This window comes from Arachis stenosperma, chromosome 7, assembly GCF_014773155.1.
Source record: "Arachis stenosperma cultivar V10309 chromosome 7, arast.V10309.gnm1.PFL2, whole genome shotgun sequence".
Classification (NCBI taxonomy): Eukaryota; Viridiplantae; Streptophyta; class Magnoliopsida; order Fabales; family Fabaceae; genus Arachis; species Arachis stenosperma.
The window spans coordinates 85,159,611-85,179,377 of NC_080383.1; the positions used below are offsets into that span (position 1 = coordinate 85,159,611).

General features: G+C 29.5%; 1 protein-coding gene and 1 long non-coding RNA gene across 3 annotated transcripts in view; one reads left to right on the top strand and one right to left on the bottom strand.

The window, feature by feature from the left end:
- Window positions 1–1,839: 1,839 nt before the first annotated feature.
- Window positions 1,840–19,767, bottom strand: part of LOC130940948 (1-aminocyclopropane-1-carboxylate oxidase homolog 1-like) — a 76,437-nt gene continuing 58,509 nt past the window's right edge. The window contains exons 2-3 of one of the 2 annotated variants that reach the window (XM_057869249.1): window positions 3,000–3,321; window positions 1,840–2,097 (exon numbers count right to left, since the gene is read on the bottom strand). In XM_057869249.1, the coding sequence (XP_057725232.1) occupies window positions 1,840–2,097; window positions 3,000–3,321 (580 nt within the window). The remainder of the gene's footprint in view (window positions 2,098–2,999; window positions 3,322–19,767) is intronic. The other variant, XM_057869250.1, reaches the window with a different exon arrangement.
- LOC130940949 (uncharacterized) lies at window positions 6,681–8,030 on the top strand. Its single transcript, XR_009070467.1, has 3 exons — window positions 6,681–6,849; window positions 6,941–6,995; window positions 7,084–8,030. It is a non-coding gene; the product is annotated as an uncharacterized LOC130940949 (long non-coding RNA).

Here is a 19,767-nt window from a genome sequence, read left to right on the forward strand (position 1 = left end):
CCAAATCTTATACTAATTCGGTTCGATGCATGGACAGTATAAGGTAAAGAACCGAAACGAATCGGTCTAATTCAGAGTGAACTGGTGAAAATTAGTCAAACTCGGTGAAGACCGATACGACCGAACAACTTGGAATTTAAATTTTTTTTTTTAAATGAGAAAATTTTCTCAAAATGCTTGAAGTGGGTTTCAAACTCCTCTCCTCAATGAGAGAGATGCCATTCACAACTACCAAAGTGTCATGCTTTTTATTAATATATATGCAAATTATAATATATAGATATCTTTTATCAAATAGTTTATTTCTATTTAATTTATTTTAATTTTAATTATAAACTCACTCATTTTTAAATTAATTATATTTTTATTTAACAATAATTATAAACTCACTTATTTTTTCTTTTCATAATTATATAATATCCATTAATATTATTTTTCAATAAATACATGTAATATATAATAGTATAATAGATATAAAATAATTAATAAATTATTGAAACTTGAAAATAATAGTTATTTTAATATAAAAATAAAATAAAAATATTTATAATCGAGTAAAAATAACAAAATACTTATTGTAGATGTTCCATATTGTTTTAAAATAGTTAGATATTCTTAAAATGTTAGTAAAAATATGTATTTTAAATTTTAATTTTAAATTTTTAACTATTTTTTATTTACATAGGATCAGATTAATCAGTTTAACCAATAATTTACCAATTGAGCCAGTAATTCAGTGACCCAGTAATTTGACCGATTGATGTTAAAACAATGTGGTTGATATTTATTACATTCCTATTTTCTTTAAAACTCTAGCCTTTACCGTCTTCCAACTTTATTCTAAGTCATTTTTTTATTCTAGGTAAATTTAGGCCTAGTTTAAAAAAACAGTTTAATTAAGCTGTTTTTGAAAAAATATTAAATAATAAATAACTATATTAAAAGTAGTTTATAAATTAAGTTATTTTGTGTTTGAGTTTTTAGTTTTAAAAGTGATTATTTTATAAAAATGTAATAAAAAATAGTAGTATTATGAGAGAAATCATTTTTTTAACTTTTCTATAAATTTTTAAATAACTTTTTAGAAAACTGCAATTTGATTTTAAAAATTATACTAGACATTAATATTATTACTTTTTAAAAGCCAAAAACTAAAAAAAATTACTTTTAAAACTTTCCAAACGAACCGTTATTGTCATAAAAACCTACCTAGTTTGTCCTAAAGGTAACTCTTTCTCTAAGACACGTTCAAACGTCTCACATCAATTCTAGCTTCTTGACTATAATTCTTTCTAAACTTTCTTTTCAACCATCAACCTTCTCAATACAATCTAACTCCATAACCTCCTTATTCCCTCACAACCTTATGAGAAATTTCAAGAAATGACTAAAATCATGAGTCATAACTTGTGGTTTAGAATCATAACTTTCTAAGCCTAAACATATTCATTTCAACTTGACTACGTCCATTAACAACATCCCACGCAGCTTTAATTATGCATCAAATCTTATCAACTCCACTTCCCAAATACATTAGTTAGGATTCTTCAAGCGTTATTAGATAAAGATACATAAATGGTTATATAATTGATTTCTTTCCGGAAAGGTAGTTATATTGAAAAAAGGGCAAAAAGAATGGAGAAGGGGCTGGGGAAACAGGGCTTGTAATAACTACGCATGTGAATACCAAATGTTGCCATCAATGGCACAACACATATATATGGGTAGCATGCTTTTCTTTCTTATACCAAGTTCCAAGTACATTCAAATATATGGTGTAGCATCTAGATATAATAGCACTCAAAAGTATTATTGGCCAACAGCATGCAATTGTTGAAATCACAACTTCAAGTGAGAAATTGAGCAAGTCCTAAGGCCCTTCTGAAAACCATTTTTTATGTAATCTTTCAAAGAGGTGTCTCTGTACAATGGTGGAGTCTCTTCAGATAAGAGCTGCTTGATTGGACCATAAACTTTTGGTGTGGCCTCTCCTGGTTCAACCCTTGGTCTAAACAATGACGCAACTGAAATTCTTGGACCTATAGTATTTGCTAAAACTCTATGCTGAACACTGATGAACTTGTCATTGGTCACAAGCTGAAAAAAAAAAAAAAAAAAAAAAAGTAAAGGGGCAAAACTAATAATCACAATCTAGTTCTCATTCATCCATAGACATCATTCTGCACGTTCAAGCAAAAGAGTGAAAAGACTAAGTCTCATCATCATTTGGAGTTTATTCTTCACTATTTATGTAAGATTTTTTTTTTAATCAAAGATAGGGAGACTCGAACCTGCAACCTCTTAGATGAGTACGGAGAGACTATACCATTTGAACTATAACTCATTGGCATTTATGTACGACTTGTTGACTATCATTCTGGCTCTCAAAATATTAATTCAGCGATAAAATGATCCTTTGAAAATTGATAATCATGATGCAATACCGAAAAGATTGATTTTGCATGACAAATCCGTCCAAGCTAAGAATCATTTTGTCTGGATATTTATATTTGAAGGACAACAATAGTAACTTACTCGAGAAATTTAAGAAAATATTACACTATTGAATAACTTTTTATTCGTGCACTGTAAAAGAAAAAACAATTGAGAGATTAGAAATTTATATGTTATAAATCATTTTTAAAACAAGTTTATGTCAATCCAAAATCATTTATTATACTTTTTATATATACATGAAAATCAATGAAATATATTTGTTCAAAATATATATAAACAAATGATTCTTCAATTATAATAGTTAAATCGATAAATATACATCTCATAAAAAGTTATGGGCGATGTAACTTTGGTTTAATTTATATTGGTGTTATTTTACCCTAACTCAAAAAATAGTATCAACCAAAGAATGCAATGCTAAATTACAAGAAAAAGAATGACACATAAGACTATAAAACGTTGGAAGAAAAATGCCTTGTGTCACACTCTTTCTTAAATACCTATCATTAATGTCCATTTAGTTTTATGCATGAAGAAGCTACCTGTAGGAGATCTCCAATGTTGACTACAAGAGCACCATGGAGCGGCAGCACATCGATCCATTGGTCGTGATGAAGAACTTGGAGGCCGCCAATCTGATCCTGTAAAAGAATTGTCATGAAGTCGCGATCGGTGTGCTTGCAACTGCCTATGGTTAACTCAGGCTGAGGGCATGCAGGGTAGCAGTGACATATAAGGAGAAGCCCTTCAGCACAACCAATATCTTTGAGATGAGACTTGTTAAGGCCAAGAGCCTCTGATAGTAACTCGAACAAAGTTAAACCAAGTTTCATTACTTTCTCTGAATATTCCATCACAATATCCCTGTATCCATGAGCAAATTGTAGGGAATTTAAGTCTTATTGATCATATGGTAAGAGAATTTTATTTGTTCTCTCATTGTCACAGTCTCCGTCAATTTTGTTGTTACATACTTGAATTCATGTATCTTGATAAAAAAAAAAAAGAATGTAATAAGATAAGTTTGGCATTAACTATGTGTTTAATTAGTCATCTATTCCTATTGAAATTAAGTTCAAGTATACGTTTAGATACCATTAAGTTATAAGGAAAAAGTAAAATTTTATTATATTTGGCAAAAAAAATTTAGATAAAGCTAAAAATGCTAGAAAAATAAAAATATTTTAAAAGATATTTAACATAATAAATAAATAAAAAATAAATTTATATTATTTTATCTAAACATATATAAATTTAAAAAATATAATTTTATATGAGATATTTAAATTTTAAATTATTTTTACATTTTCAAAAGATTTCTTAAACGAAATCATTTAAAAGGTAATTAAACAAATAAAAGCTCAGGCAGAGATAATGTTAAAACTTAAAAGTAGTAGTGATATCCGTATCACAATTTACAAAGAAACTGATATAGAATAAGGAAAAATATATGGAACCAAAAAATTATCAGCAATCAAAGTAATTTGAGGAATAATTTTTCTCTTCATATTTTATATCAATAGATTAAATATGAGTTAATAGTCAAAATCATTTTTGAAAGATATTCTGATCTCCATTTTGATCTTCGAAAGATAAAATTAATCGAATTTGTCCCTGAAAGATACACGACTTGGTCATGTTAGTCATTCCGTCAGTTGGATGATGACGTGGTGGGTTAATGCCACGTGTCAGATCAGTGACACGTGGCATCACTTAACATGTAAAAGAGTTATTTATAATCAAAATAGTCCTTGAAAGTTCAGACGTAAAACATTTTCATCCCTAAAATTTTAAAAATTAATCGAATTAGTCTTTATAAATTATTTTTTTTTATTTTTTCTTGATAATATTAAATTTGAAATATTTTTTGATATTACTAATTTTAATAGAAATGTAATTGACAAACAAAAAATTAGTAATTGTATCTTTTCTTAAATTTTTTTCTATAAAATTATTTCTCTCCTTTAATTCTTCTCAAAATCTCTCTTATTCTTTTCTATTCTAAAACCTCTTTTTACATTATTACATTTTGCTGGAATATATATATATATATATATATATATATATATATATATATATATATATATATATACACTCAAAATTGAAATGTATGTATTTGTTAACCTAAATAAAGTTATATGCTTAAAATAAAAATTTATGTATGTTAACCTAAATAAAATTATACCACTATTTTTTTTACTACATCTTTTTTTTTTTCCATTATGTTATTCCTTACATATAGGATGTAATGGTAGTGATATTAAAAGAAAAGTTATATAATCTATCTCAAACATATAAAACGTACAAAAATTTATTATGATCTTTGCATGTAGTACACTTAAGAAGCAATTCGTTTAGCATATAATAATGATGATGATGATAATTAAGCAACAAATTTTTAATATTTTGTAAAGTTTGAAATTGATGCAAAATTTGTGGATCTTCTTGAATTTGGACTTTTATTATCACTACCATTACATCCTATAACTTTGTTTAGGTTAACATACATAAATTTTGATTTTGAGCATATAATTTTGTTTAGGTTAACAAATACATACATTTTAATTTTAAGTATATATATATATATATATATATATTCGAGCAAAATGTAATGATGTAAGAAAAATATTTTAGAATAGAAAAAAATAAGAGAGACTTTAGGAAGAATTAAAGGAGATAGATAATTTTATTGAAAAATTTTTCAGAAGAAAAGATACAATTACTAATTTTTTGTTTGTCAATTATATTTCTTTTAAAATTAGTAGTATCAAAAAATATTTTAAATTTAATATTATCAAGAAAAAATAAAAAATATATATAAGGACTAATTTGTTTAATTGTTAAAATTTTAGGGATGAAAATAACTTACGTCTAAATTTTCAATGACTATTTTTATTATAAATAATTTTTTTATATGTCAAGTGACACGTGGCATGCCAGGTGTCACTGATTTGACACGTCAACCAATCATCTTGTGACATGTGGCATTAACCCACCACGTCATCATCCAACTGACGGAAGGTTTAACGTGACCAAGTCGTGTATCTTTCGGAGACGAATTCGATTAATTTTATCTTTTGAGGACCAAAATGGAGATTGTCGTATCTTTTAGGGATGATTTTGACTATTAACTCACTAAATATATTGAATTTGTCAGTTGATTTGATTGCTAATTTTGAAGAGTCAGATGAAGATGATGAAGTCCTTGTTTCTTATATGAGATTTTGGGTGCTAAAGACTTCTTTTCTTATCTCTATTAAATATGCGGCATTTTTATGGTCCTAATTAACTATTAACATCATTAGTTAATGACAGCAGATCAAATGAATTCCAAATAAATTGAGAAATTTCAATACCTCAAGTTTTTCCCTCAATTAGATTTTGATTTAATATAATTTTATAAATTTATAATATTAATAGTCAATTAAGACTCTTAGACTGCATTTGATTTTAAAAACAGGATAAGACAAGATATTAAAAGTAGACAGAAAGAACAAAAACACACAAATTAGTGTTCTTCTATTTTGATACTAACGTTTTGTAGCAGTGAAGCAATACGTTTTTTCTTTAGTTTGTTAATACAGAAATAAAATAAATACACAATTAATTAATAATAGTTATATTTTTATATAGATTTCACAAGTATTTTGTATATAAATAGTATTTTCATATAGATGGATTTTTGTATATAAATTTTTAATTTTCTTCTAACGAAATAAGTTTGAGAAAATACATAAATTTAATAACTTTATAAATAAGTAATCTTTAAATAATATTAGTCAAATTTAATATTGATTTTGTTCATATAATAACAACCTATTTTCTTAATCTTATTTTTTTAATTTAAATTTATTTATTATATATTTTACATGTTAAATAACTTGGAATATTTTATTCTTTAAAATTTGTTTTTAATTTTAATATTAAATTTGTAATTTTAAGAATTAAAATATAAAATTAACTATGTTACATGTAAACCCTGATTAATTAGTAGATAATTAGGTAATAATTTAGTTTTTAATAAGAAAAATTAGAAATATGAATATTATATTAAATTAGGATAGAGCTCATCGAAATGAGAATTTTGACACTAATTTCGAAAAAAAGTCCAAAATTGGATCAAACGAACTGAACCGGTTGAACCAGATCCGAACCGGACTGTCGGTCCAACCGGACCAGCCCTTTTAAGTGAACCCAAGCCTTCATCTCCTTCATTCCAATAGAAACGAATCTGAAGTGCATTTAGGGGAGAAGAGAAACGAACTTTACCGAAACTCTTACGGTAACCTTCCGATCCCCGTAACTTCTCCATTCGAGCTCCAATTGCCACACCGTTTGTGGCCACGCGTTTACCGCATCGAGCTCTACGTTTCTACTGGAACAATTTTATAGGTAACTTGTTATTTCACTTCAGTCTCTTCTTTTTCCCAATTTTAGAAATTTGAGAAAGGATATTGAATTTTTTTTATTTCTAATGTTTTAGGATCCAATTAGCTTGAGGAAAATGTTCACTCTTGCTTATGTGAAGCTTGGGTAAGGTGAGGATACGATAATTCTATTTTATTTTCATTAAATTTGAGCTTTGAGTATTAAATTGGATATATATGTGTTATGAATGTGTATTAGGTTGTGAATAAATAATTGGAGCTTGAAATTGTGAATATTGGAACTTGGAGGAAGCTGATTAGTTGAATTTTGAGGGGCTGCCTTGATTTTAAATAAATTTCTTTGGTCGTTATGTGAAAATCGGCCAAGGTATGGTTTAGGTTTCTTACATTTAATATATAATGTTCTGTGAAAACTTAGGCTAGATGATAAACCGCTATTTTATGATTCATATTGTGTTTAATTGTGTGGTTTTATCAAGTCTTTGCCCACTTATTCATATGATTTGCATGTATTTACAATTCCTTCCTAAAAATATTTTATGATTGAAAACTTGCTTCCTAAAGACCTTTTAGTTGTGTATTTTTATTTTTCTTCGTACCATTCGATACCGTGATCTGTGTGTTGAGTGTTTCAGGCTTCATAGGACAGGAATGGCATAAGGAATGAAGAAGAAGCGTGCAAAAGTGGAAGGAACACAAGGAACTAAGGAGATGACCAGTGAGAAGTCACGCGGGCGCATGGCTCACGCGACCGCGCGAAATGGAAGAAATCACAGTGACGCGCTCGCGTGCCTAACGCGACCGCGTGGATTGAAAGCTGCACGAACGACGCGAGTGCGTGAACGACGCGCACGCGTGGTACGAAAAACGCTGAGTGACGCGAACGCGTGGACGACGCAGATTAGAGCCAGGGAACATGCAGAGACGAAGGCAACAGTTCATTCCGCATAATTTTGAGTTTTTAGATCTGATTTTACTCCTCCCCTAGGTTTTTCTTTCTACATTCATAATTGAGGATTTGAAGATTTTTGGCTTTGGCTTTTGAGAAGAGTCTACCTCCGGAACTGGTCATTATAGTTTGTTATTTACTTTTCATTTACTCTTCCATATTCTTAATTTGTCCAGAGTTGATATTGGATTATTTTCATAGTTTATTATTACAAAACTATTTTTACTTTTAATTAATCTCTTTCATTATTGTTTATTATGCCTCTTCTTATTTTCCCATTGATTTTGTGAAGTCTACATTTATGATGATGGAGTAGTTCCCCAACTTGATTGGGAGTTGATTAAAAGGAGAACCTTGAGTTGGAATACTCAAGAGTAGTTCAATTGTAATTGGTTCATTGTTGGTTGGCTTGTTAGTTACTAACTCTAATCCTTCCCAAAGGAGAGGATTAGGACTTGTGAATAGAAGTTGACTTTTAATTTGACTTTCCTTCATTCGTTGAGGGTTAACTAAATGAAAACAATGACTAATTATTAATTAATCTTGACAAAATTCCAACAAGGATAGAACTTCCAATTAATCTTCTCCCAGTCAAGATTTTATTTAAATCATATAAATTCTCTAATTTAATTTTCTGTTCATCAAACTCAAAACCCATTTGGAAAACCTCTGATTGATAAAATAGCACATCTTCCTGCAACTCGTTGGGAGACGACCTGGGACTCATACTCTCAATATTTTATTTCTAAAATTTGTGACACTCTTTTCTAAATTGATAAGTGGATTTTCGTCGGTTAAGAACTGTACTCGCAACGCCATTTTTCTAATTAATTTTTAATCTGCCAATTTCCGCCCACGTCACTAGATGACCATAGGATAAGTTAGATTGCATGTGTATATTTAATACTTAGTATCCTGTTGATGAACAAGGTTGGTTTGGCGCTTGTTGAGTAACTGGTGCTTTGGTGAATTATTGATTTGAGGTATTTTGTGTTAAAAGCCTAGGATTTGTAAATTATGATTCTTAGTTGAATTTTGGTTGTTGGATTTGAATATTGTATGAGTATAATTGCTTATCTGAGGTAGATTTATTGTGGTGATTGTTATGATGATGAGGAAGGGTATGTTAAATTGAAAAAAATGCAGGTTTGGACCCGAAAAGGGTGGCAAAGTCCGACTTTTAGAGGAGATGCGGCCAAAATTTTATAAAAATTAGAGATTTTGTTTAGATGATTATTTGAAAAGATTTAGATTCAAATGTTATAGGGTTTGATTTTGAGTTATTAAGAAAATGAGTATGTTTTAAGTTTGATTTATTTAGAAAAGAATGAATTATGTTTTGAATTGGAACTACTGATGGACAGAATGTGAAGTGTGATAATGAAGGATAAGGATTGAATATGATTGATGTATGATGATGAATGAGATGCGATTGAGAATGATGTGGATGTTGATGAATTATAATTGAATTATTTATATGGCTTATGAATTTGAATAATCTAAGATACAAGATTCCCTAGGTAAAGTACTGTGGCTTGCACCACGTGTACCAGGTTGAAAACTCGATTCTCTGTTGATCCTACGACGTAAGTGTGACCGGGCACTATATAAATTCCTGGGAATGTTACCCAACTGAGAAATGTTGATTATTTGAGATAAAGCTATACATAGACTCTTAGGAATGCACGTCGGGGGGCAGTCTAAGTACAATTCAGACTTGTCGGGTTGGCTGGATAACCGACAGATGAGCCTCATCAGCCATAGGACAGGCATGCATCATATATATATATATATATATATATATATATATATATATATATATATATATATATATATTACTTGAACTACTTGCTTGTGCTTTAATTGGGTGTGCCTATATGTACTTGCCATGTTAAATGTGTATTTGTTACCTACAGTAATTATAACCTTCTTGTGCTTTCCTTTATCTACCTATTTGTCTGTGAAAATGCGTGATGGAGTTAGAAGTATGGAGGAATGGCAGTATGTGACTTAAATTTAAGGTTAAGTTAAGTTAGGTTTAAATATTCCTAGAAAATCACCTTTTATGACTTCTATTTAATACTTTAAGCTCTATCATCTAAGTGTTGGCATTCTAGGATTGTCTCTGCCATTCCCAAGACCTTATATCTTATGTGTGTGACACCTTTATCATATTGAGAACCTCCGGTTCTCATTCCATACTGTGTTGTTATTTTTTAGATGCAGGTCGGGAGCCATCTTGTTAGGCGTATGGACTCTTAAAGCAGAGGGGTTACTGGGTAGTTTTGTTGTGCAGTGATGTATATATATGTACTTAGCTTTCTCTCCGCGTTACTTGTTCTTTTTAATCCTTTTAGAGATTTATGGAGAGGCATGATTATGTATATGTACTTTTGGGTTTTGGATATGTATGTATATATGTGTAAATATTCTATGGCCAGTCTTGACTTCGCAGGTTGAGTTAGGAGCTTGTTATTTTGTATCTTTGGTATTCTATTCTTACTTTTGTTATCTTATGTTTAATAGTTATGGTTTTCTTAGCACGCAACATAACTCGTTCCTTAAGCGTTGCGCTTTTATTTCGGAATTTTTATTTTTCCTATTTTTCAAGGCTCCTAGCATATTATAATTCTTCTGCTATTAAATGTACTCATTTTATTTTAGAGGTCGTAATACCACACCACATCTGTTTTACGACTTAAGCATAAAGTTTAGTGTGGTAGGGTGTTACATTACATATCTAATTAGTTCGTTTAAAAGAAAGCTAACAACAAAAATAGAAGAATTAATATTGATTATTTCCTACACAATACATTTGTTGTGTCAAAACTGTTTTTTACATGATATATATTTTAAATATTTTAAGTAATCTCATGTATATGATAAGATAGGTTATGTTAATTAATCTATAGTATATGATCCCAATCTATATATGTATATATATGTATATATGTCGTATTTTATTACTGACAAAATTCGAATCAAATAGAAAATAAAACCAAATATTCATGTTTACTTTTATCATATTTCAATGATATTATAATTGGTCTTGCAAAAGAAAAATAAATTTAATAAAAAAATCATATAAAAAATATTGATATAATTTTTAACAATTTTGTTATTGAAACGTGTTACTTTACTATATTTAAAATAGTGTATTTAGAATAATTATATTACTTTAATTAATATATATTATTCAAAAGAACATTTAAAATTTATTATGTTGTATTAAAAGAATTAATAAATATAATTTATTAGTTTCTCTTAAAATGACATTTTCTTTTCTTTGGTTAATCGAATAATATGACAACAAATTTTTTTTACATAATTGCGTCTACGTCTACGAAACAAAATATATTTATTTATATCTATGTTGCATGTAAAATAAACAACTAATGTTCAAAAAAGTTAATTACCTAATTTTATCTTAGTAAATTATAATAAATGAATAAAATGCAATGTGCACATATATTTTTTTTCATAGAAAAAAAGTACTCTTAATTATATATTAAAGGAAAATTTGCAAGTGAACGAGTACATGGCTATTTCAGTATTTCTTTAACCGTTGATCCTAATCATAATATATATATATATATATATATATATATATATATATATATATATATAATTAAAATCAATAGTTAAAAATTACTGAAATATTGTTGTATTGTTATATTTAAAAGTTTTCTTATTTTAAGTAGAATAATTATTTAATTATATATCTATAATATTTTATTTTATATTGAATAGCTTCAAATTTTAATTACTTTTTGAATAAATTAATAACAACGTAACGCAAATAATTGTTTATATACAATTTCATTTTAATTTTTTATTGTTACCCACTTATTTGAACATTGAGGATAATCTGAAATAAAAGATAATGAACTTGCTGTAACTACCATATATTCTATGCTTTGACTGCGTCATACGCTTCGTGTAACTGTTACGGGCTCTTAGTGGCAGCATCATAACTCTGCATACATAAGAACCTCTTAACCGTGAAAAATATTTTCATTCCCGCTTAAAAATGGAAATTGACAATAATACCTCCAAGTGTGTTGACAAAAGCATCAATGAAAACCAATCTTGTCAGGTTAAAACCCTCCACTCCAATAGTGTTGTTGATGGCATAGTTGCCTCTTTGAAGGTACACGGTGTGTTTCAATCTAAGTGTATCTGTTATGCACGATTGCAACTAAATTTTTTTTAATATTCATATACTATTTTGCAGAATTTGCACATTAAAATAACCGACATTGAGAGATTGTACAACAATATGAAGGGAAAGATGACCATTATTCAAGTTGCAGTATTGGACCTTGGAGAACGCCAAGCAGCTCCTGATCAAACGCCACAACGTCATGTTCCAGCTGACGGGTCAAAGGGTAGGGAAGGAAGTACTTGAGAAAGACTATGCAACCGTAGAAGAAGATACTGATGTCATTCTTGGTGGAAGCGATCCTGAGAATACTGGTACTCCCCTGAATGAAAAATCTCAAAAGATAACAATTATCAACCTAGACGAAGAAACGATAGCACAATCAGGGAATGTCAACTATACTCGTACCTATCTTCGTGAAAAGGTATATCCTTATAGTAGCTACTTGTTTTCATTTGCAGCATTCGTATATTTTAGTTATTTTTTTATAAAATTTGTGTAGGCAAAAAAAGCATCCAAAGCTGCTTTGAATTCGTCACTCAAATGTCACAACTCAAGTGAAGATGTCTGTTTTGGGCGAAAGTGAGAAAGACCAAAAGGATCTAATGGACCTAGAATACTATCAGTTGAAATTGGATGTGTACGCCTAGTTGAACTGAAGTCTAAATTCCGTCCAACTAAGAAAATACAGTTGACACTACAAGAATGTCAAATATCACTTTATGTATTTGGCCACGACCTATATGAATGGTAAAAACATTCAGTTAGCTACTTAACAAAAATAAAACATAAACATAAATAAGTTAATTATTGATGTCGAATATTTATTTCTTTGTCTTTTGTATTTGTAAGCTTTTATACAACTACAACTTTGTTGTATCTACATAGAGAAACTCTGTTCAAAAATAAAAATATTGAGATGAATCGAACAGATTTTCAGTGTCTCATTCCTGACAATGAAGTACGCTCTAATGTAAGTAAATACGTTTGTGTAAAATTTGCTTTAGTTATTAACATGTTTATTTTCATGTAGATTTTAATGCTGGCTGCCCTTAAAACAACAATGGCATAACGTATTGATGATGCCTTTGAAGATATGTCCAACAAAATAACAATTTGGTCTCTACCACCACAATTTAGGGTAAGAAATTTTGGTAACTAACCCTCAGAAAATATATAGTCCCACTGAAACTAACGATTTATAATAAAAAAAGTTAGGTTGATGTCCTTAACCCAGATATGCTACGTCAGGAGGTGTATGAAAAGTACAAAAATATCTGGATGCCGAAGTCTTCTGCGTTAAATATGTATTTTATTCTCACTCACTCTCTATTTGATTTTTTTTACTCTAATTGTCCATGAATATGTCCACACAGATATATGTTCCACTTATTGACGATATTTTTCACTGGTTCTTGATGGTAATATCCATTACGAGGAAAAGGTCTACAAACTTGATTCATATCCAAATCCAAAGCGAGATATCTCCAAAAAAATTGTCATGAGATGGACGGTGATATATTAAATCTTTTTGGTGTATCTTTAGTTGTTGATAACATAGTAAATTATATATTTTTAAATATTACTTATTATTGTTTAGTAATCCATATGATGCTATTATTAATGTATTATGTGTAATAGAAAATAATTTTTTAAACACCTTTTTTAATTTAATTTTAAATTTTTTCTGTAAATGTTATTTAAAGTTCATTCGTCATTAACATGTTTTTGTAATTTATTTTGTTTTGAGCCATAGCTCGGTCTATTAGATTTCATTTTCTCTGGTCCGTACTCCAGCACTAATATATTAGACAAAAAAGCATTCCAATGGACAATTGGCCTCTCTGTAATGCTCGTGGCATCCCTGATTGCAACACAAGATTGAGCCTATTATTGTGATATGATTGTTAACTAGATCATGAATAGTAATGATCCTAATTATTTAAATGACTTGTATTTTATAGTGATAACTCCACAGTTTGGTTGCTTGAGTGGATGGCAATGGAGGACATATTTCAACCCAATCTCACTACTAGGGTAAGATAACAAATTTCTATCTTGTGTACTTTTTGTTTCTTTTGACACACTAATTAATTTAACTTCTACGTTTTGTAGTCCCTAATTCCAAAATTCGAATGCTTGCGGCATGTGCAACTTTAAATGGGAGTCACAATGAATATAATGACATGTTCAGACATCGCTCTACAGTTAGGTGAAAAGCATTGGTTGGCAATTAGATAGTCACAGTATTTATTATTAGGAAATGATAGAATACATTTGATTTGATTGTTTGGTATTTATGTTGTTTGTTACGGGATCTATTTGTTAGATCAATTACTTTTTTTTATTTAGCGTTTATATGCTCTCGTTAATATTTAGGATTTCTTAATTACACATTTTTTATATAGCATATTATTTTTTGTTAAATTTCAATTATGTACTCCCTAATTCTATCTTACTGTTTCATTCCTACTACTATAAACTATAATTTAAAAATATTCAGTTATTCACTGAACAACATATACAAAACTCACAATCTGTAGTAGTTATTATAGTAAAAATGGCTACAAAAGTCACAATTTTTGAATATCTATTTAGTCATTTTTAAGACTCTAATTTATTTATTCTAAAAGTGTTGAGTATTTTTTATTTTATTTAATATGTAAAAAACAATATTTTATTTTATTTAATAAATAATAAATTTAGACTCTGATTTCTTTTATTGTTTCGTCATAATTGAGCTGACATAATCCCATTATATGATTCGCAATAAAATTTCTCTTACATTGTTGGATAACTTTTATTTAATTTATTATGATACGTATATTTTATTTTTTTAACACCTTTAGTAAATTAAAAGAAAAATAGAAGTTTGGTGTTTGATTTTTTTTTTCTATTTTACAAAAGTCACGTTTGGTAGAAAAAAATTAACATTGAATTTTTTTTAAATAAATACAAACAAAAATTAAGAATAAAAAATTAAGAATACTAATTTGTTAAGTGTTTTTTAAAAAGAATATTTTTAGATCAATGAACATTTAAATCAAAATAAAAATTTCTAAAGAATATTGTCCAGTAAACTTCCTACACTAAAACTAAAAAAGATAAAATTCATATTCATCTTTCATCTAAGGCTAGACAGTAATAGCTAATGATACTTGCCTTTCTGATTACCAAAGGTCACATCAAAATCCTACAAGAACCGAAAAAATTAAAATTAGACAACCATGTAATTAATAAGAAGTAATATGTTAAATACTCACCATTTCATCGATCCCCTCCTCACTGGTTTGACTAGACCAATCGTCATCATCTTCGGGACCTCGTCCATCTCCACTTTCTATTTGATTATGGTAATCTCCACAGCGACAATTTTGCCGATTGTGTCCTATATCGTTACATCTGCTGCACCGAATCCTTCGCTTTTTCTTTTTGTCCCCAGCTTCTTTTGAAGTAGCATTCGTCCGTGTTTTGAATTTCTCACTCGCACTATTAGAACTTCCCTCTCTATTCTTTTCATGCCTTTTTGTGTCTAATCCATTCCATAACATCCTTAAAACCACCTAAATTTTCGCAAGCAGCAAATGGCAAGCCCTCCAGCTCATCATTCATAGCAGCAATCCTACTCTTATAACTTCCATCTCTAACTAACAATCCCCACTGCTCCAACCTTATATGTGCTTCTTTTTCTTTCATGGTCCACCGCTTCAATATCAGTGACTCAGGTAATTCTGTAATTTGAAGATATATCAACAGACGAAGGATATGAACACATGGAATGCCAAATGACCCCATTCATTGACATGAACACCTAAACTCACTGCTACTAGGCCAATAAGATACAACCCATTTTCGTGTTAACTCACAATATTTTCGTACATTATAGTTCACACTACATAAAGTCTCTCACCAATCAACTATTATCACACTCGACGCTTTCAACAATAATGATCGAAACAAGTAGAACACCTCCCTTGTATAAATAGTTGCTCCTGATCACTCCAATGCTTGCACCTGTGTTTGCATTATCGGAAACTTGTATGAGGTGTAATAGTCAGCCTCAACTTCATTATTCCGCAACAAACCCATCCACCGGTGGAAGTGATGGAGAAATTCCTTAATGCTATAGTCAGATTTTACAAACCTAGCAACTTGCGAATGTAGTGCCTCATACCTCGATGTAGTTCTCAACCCGGCAAAGAACTTGCCTCTCATATGTGCTGTAGCCCACATATCTTTAATTCCATAAGTGGTCACAACCCACTCCATGTCCTTAACCCCAAAACTATTAACCATTGACGCCCACCTCTCCTCAAACTCATCAATCTCAAAATCGCCAAGCATGCATTTCCTGAATTGTTGGGTAAACTTGGGATTGGAGACATTGGTTGTGGCATTTCTTAACAAATGCCATCCGCACAACCTATAGTGTGCATCTGAAAAGACCTTTTCAATTACAAGCCTCATAGCCTTGGCACCATCAGTTATCACAGCATTTGGTCGTTTACCATTCATTGCTTCTACGAATCTCTGTATCAGCCATATGTAAGTTCCTTCTCCTTCATCAGCCACAAGTGCACTGCCAAAACTATTGTTTGAAGGTGATGGTTCACTCCTGAGAAAACTACCAATGGAAACTTGTACTTGTTTTTCTTGTAAGTTGCATCAAAGACCATAACATCACCAAATACTTCAAAGTCAACACGGCTCTTCCTGTCCATCCAGATTAGGTGCCGAAACACACCATTGTTATCCACCTCGTAGCTCCAGTAAAACTTTGTATCTAATTTCTTCTGCTTCTTTAGGTACTTCAATGTTTCGGTCACATCACTTTCCATCAATTGCCTTTTCTTTTCTATTTGGTTGTACATGTCTTTTCTTCGAAATCTAACATTCTCAAAACCACCAAATTGCTCGGCAAAATGCATATAGATTTGGGTTGTGGAAATTTCAGTATCTCTCATGTCGTTCATTCTTTGAATTTCTTCATCATTCATTCTCCGTTGCGATCTCAACATCCGGCTCAAAGTTGGGAGGATTAACTCATGATTATGTTCATTTTGAAATAATGTTGTATACCACCAGTCCTTGCCAACATCTATGTGAACTTGCATTTGTGCTACACACCCACACTTAGTCTCTGACTTTGGAGCTCTTTTCCTATTTGTTTCATCAACCCCTCTGAAAATACGATATCCTTGTCTAGAACACACAAATGTTTGCCAGAGTATGCGTTTATTAATCTCACTTCACCCAACCTTGAACTTTCTAATTGAAAATCCATTGACCCTCCCAAATGCATTGTAAAAGGCATAGGCAACATCAATGTCTGAAAATACATACTTCTTAGCAGCATCAACACTCAAACCTACGAAATTAACCCGACCGATACTTCATGTACTATTTAATAACAGGTCTTTAACATAATTGCCATCACTATCAACTAACAATTCATCCATTTCCTGAAAGACATTAAACAACAATAGACCTCAACGTTTTAAATATACTTTCAAACAATAATAAAGCTTAACATCCTAAGTGTTGGAATAATCTAGCTAAAAAGATGTACCTCAGCTGAAACATTCCCTGTTTGGTTATGCGATGACTCTCCAATCAAATCAACCATTTTTGTCGAATGCTATATTTATTGCATACTATTACAATAAAATAAAACGAAAAATATTTATATTTATGAAATGACAAAAGTACAAAATATTTGACATATTCACAACTATAAAAGTAAGTACCATATGACAAAAATAGGCACAAGACACCACGAAATGAAGTCTAAAATTCTCTTCTTCAAAATAAAAATAATAATAAAAGATAAAATAATTACAAATAAATCACAAGGATATTTCACAAATAATAAATTTTTACCAACACAACATTCACACTTCCAAAGTACAACAACCAAATCATGCAAATAGTATAATAACAAAGCATAAAAATAGGTCTCATGAATCAATATTACTGTAAAATATATTTTCGTATTGCTTTCTGTTACTCCTAGCACTCTATTAGAGAAATGAATGCTACTCCACTTTCATATTGTTACTAGCTTCTTGCAATGAATGAAAATAATAATAAAATTATTATTCTAGTAAATATTTTGAAAATAGAGGCTTTGTGTTATTCAATATTATTGTATATTTCAAGTTTAAAATACTATTATAATGAAATGAATTGAAAAAAATAAAGATAAAAAATAACATAGCACAAATTCTTGAACTCTAGACCAAAATATGACTCGAAACAATACAATATAACTACATAAAAAAACTAACTCTAGTTTTTATTCTTTAAATTTTTCATGTAAAGTAGATAACCGACAATAAATTTAGCAATGTTGCAGAACTAAAGACGTGGTGAAACAAAAGTCTTCCTTAATGAGAAAAATTTTAAATGCCACAAGAATCAAACATAAAGACTAAAAAAGAATAAAAAAGGTCATGAAAATGAAAAATTTGTAACAAAAATGCTAGAAAAATTCAAGTTTAACACAAGAGGTATTAGTTTATTAAATAGATAAAGAAAGAAGAGTTCCTAGCATTACAATTCTACAAAATTGTTGACTATACATTATAGAAGAGCTCCTACCATCACACGGGATATTAGTTTATTGTATCATTATATGGGTTCTCTTTTAATGGATTAGAAATTTGAGAATCACATGACAAGAAAGCCGGGACACATTTCCACAAATTCATAACAACTCAACAAACAGTAAATTGGAGAAGTCTTTAATCTTAATTGTTTCTTTATGTCTATAGAAAATTTTTATAAAAATTTTATAGAAATTATAAAAGAAAAATTAGAGTTAATAATCCAACATTAGCCTTATACCATTTTTGAGCAAGCAAAATACCAGTTTGAACACTTCCATTTCACAAGAAAATGAACCATTCAAAATTTCATAATCATTAATTAATAGAGAAATAAGAACTCCTATCAACACAATGCTACAAAATTTCTCATTAAAAATTATAGATTATAGAAGAAACCCTAGCGTTACAATCATAGAATTGCTAGAGATATGAGTTTATGGTATGACTAGAATTCTATTTTAAATACATTATATATTTGCAATAGTACGTACAAAAAATTTGTGCGACGCTGCTACAAAGTTGCCACGACTCAAACAACAAATCTGAAAATTCTTCAATCTTCAATTATCCGATTATTCCTTTGTGCCTGTAAAAACAATATATAAATTTTATAGAAATTATAAAACTAAATTGAACTTGACAATCTAATGTTAACTTCATAAAAAAAATTTGAGCAACCATGAAACCAGTTTGAACAAGACATATTCACATTCTCATACCAAAAGAAAATCACAATTTAAAATTTTATGACCAATAAATTATAAAGAAAAAAGAGCTCCTAGTATCACAATTCTACAAAATTGCTGATTATATATTATAGAAGATCTCCTTACATCATAAGGGGTATTAGTTTATTGTATCACTATATGGGTTCTCTTTCAATGGATTAGAAATTTGCAAATGCACAATACCAAGAAAGCTGAGACACGTTTTACCACAAATTTGTAACAACTCAACAAACAGTAAATCGGAGAAGCCCTCAATGTTAGTTGTTTCTTTATGTTTATAGAGAAGTTGTACAAAATGTTAAGCCAATTTATAAAAACTGAATTAGACTTGACAATCTAACATTAACCTTATACAATTTTTGAACAAACAAAATACCTGTTTTAACACTCCCATATCACAAGAAAACCAACCATTCAAAGTATTATAATCATTAGTTGATAAAGAAAGAAGAGCTCCTGTCAAGACAATGCTACA